The sequence below is a fragment of the Eimeria mitis genome, genomic scaffold, assembly GCF_000499745.2.
Source record: "Eimeria mitis Houghton genomic scaffold, Emh_scaff318, whole genome shotgun sequence".
NCBI lineage: Eukaryota > Apicomplexa > Conoidasida > Eucoccidiorida > Eimeriidae > Eimeria > Eimeria mitis.
The window spans coordinates 22,403-22,676 of record NW_013571522.1 but is presented as its reverse complement, the minus strand read 5'-3'; the positions used below and the strand labels follow the sequence as shown (position 1 = coordinate 22,676).

At 47.1% G+C, this 274-nt stretch overlaps 1 protein-coding gene across 1 annotated transcript in view; it reads right to left on the bottom strand.

Moving 5' to 3' along the window:
• Positions 1-274, bottom strand: part of EMH_0007670 (TPR domain-containing protein, putative) — a gene marked incomplete at both ends in the record, with an annotated part of 4,926 nt that overhangs the window by 172 nt on the left and 4,480 nt on the right. Inside the window, 1 exon segment of the mRNA XM_013498100.1 lies at positions 171-195. Coding sequence (XP_013353554.1) covers positions 171-195 — 25 coding nt within the window.

The window sequence follows — 274 nt, the reverse complement described above, 5'->3', positions numbered from 1 at the left end:
AGAGAGGCCAGGGAGATGCTGGAAATCATCGTGGTTTGAGAGCCAAGTACGCAAATAAAGAAGAGCCTGAGAGACGTCGAGTTCGTTCGTTAGAGAAACACCCAACGCCATCAAGCTGAAACACAAACCCTAAACCCTAAACCCTAAACCCTAAACCCTAAACCCTAAACCCTAGAAACACCCAACGCCATCAAACTGAAACACAAACCCTAAACCCTAAACCCTAAACCCTAGAGACGTCGAGTTCGTTCGTTAGAGAAACACCCAACGCCAT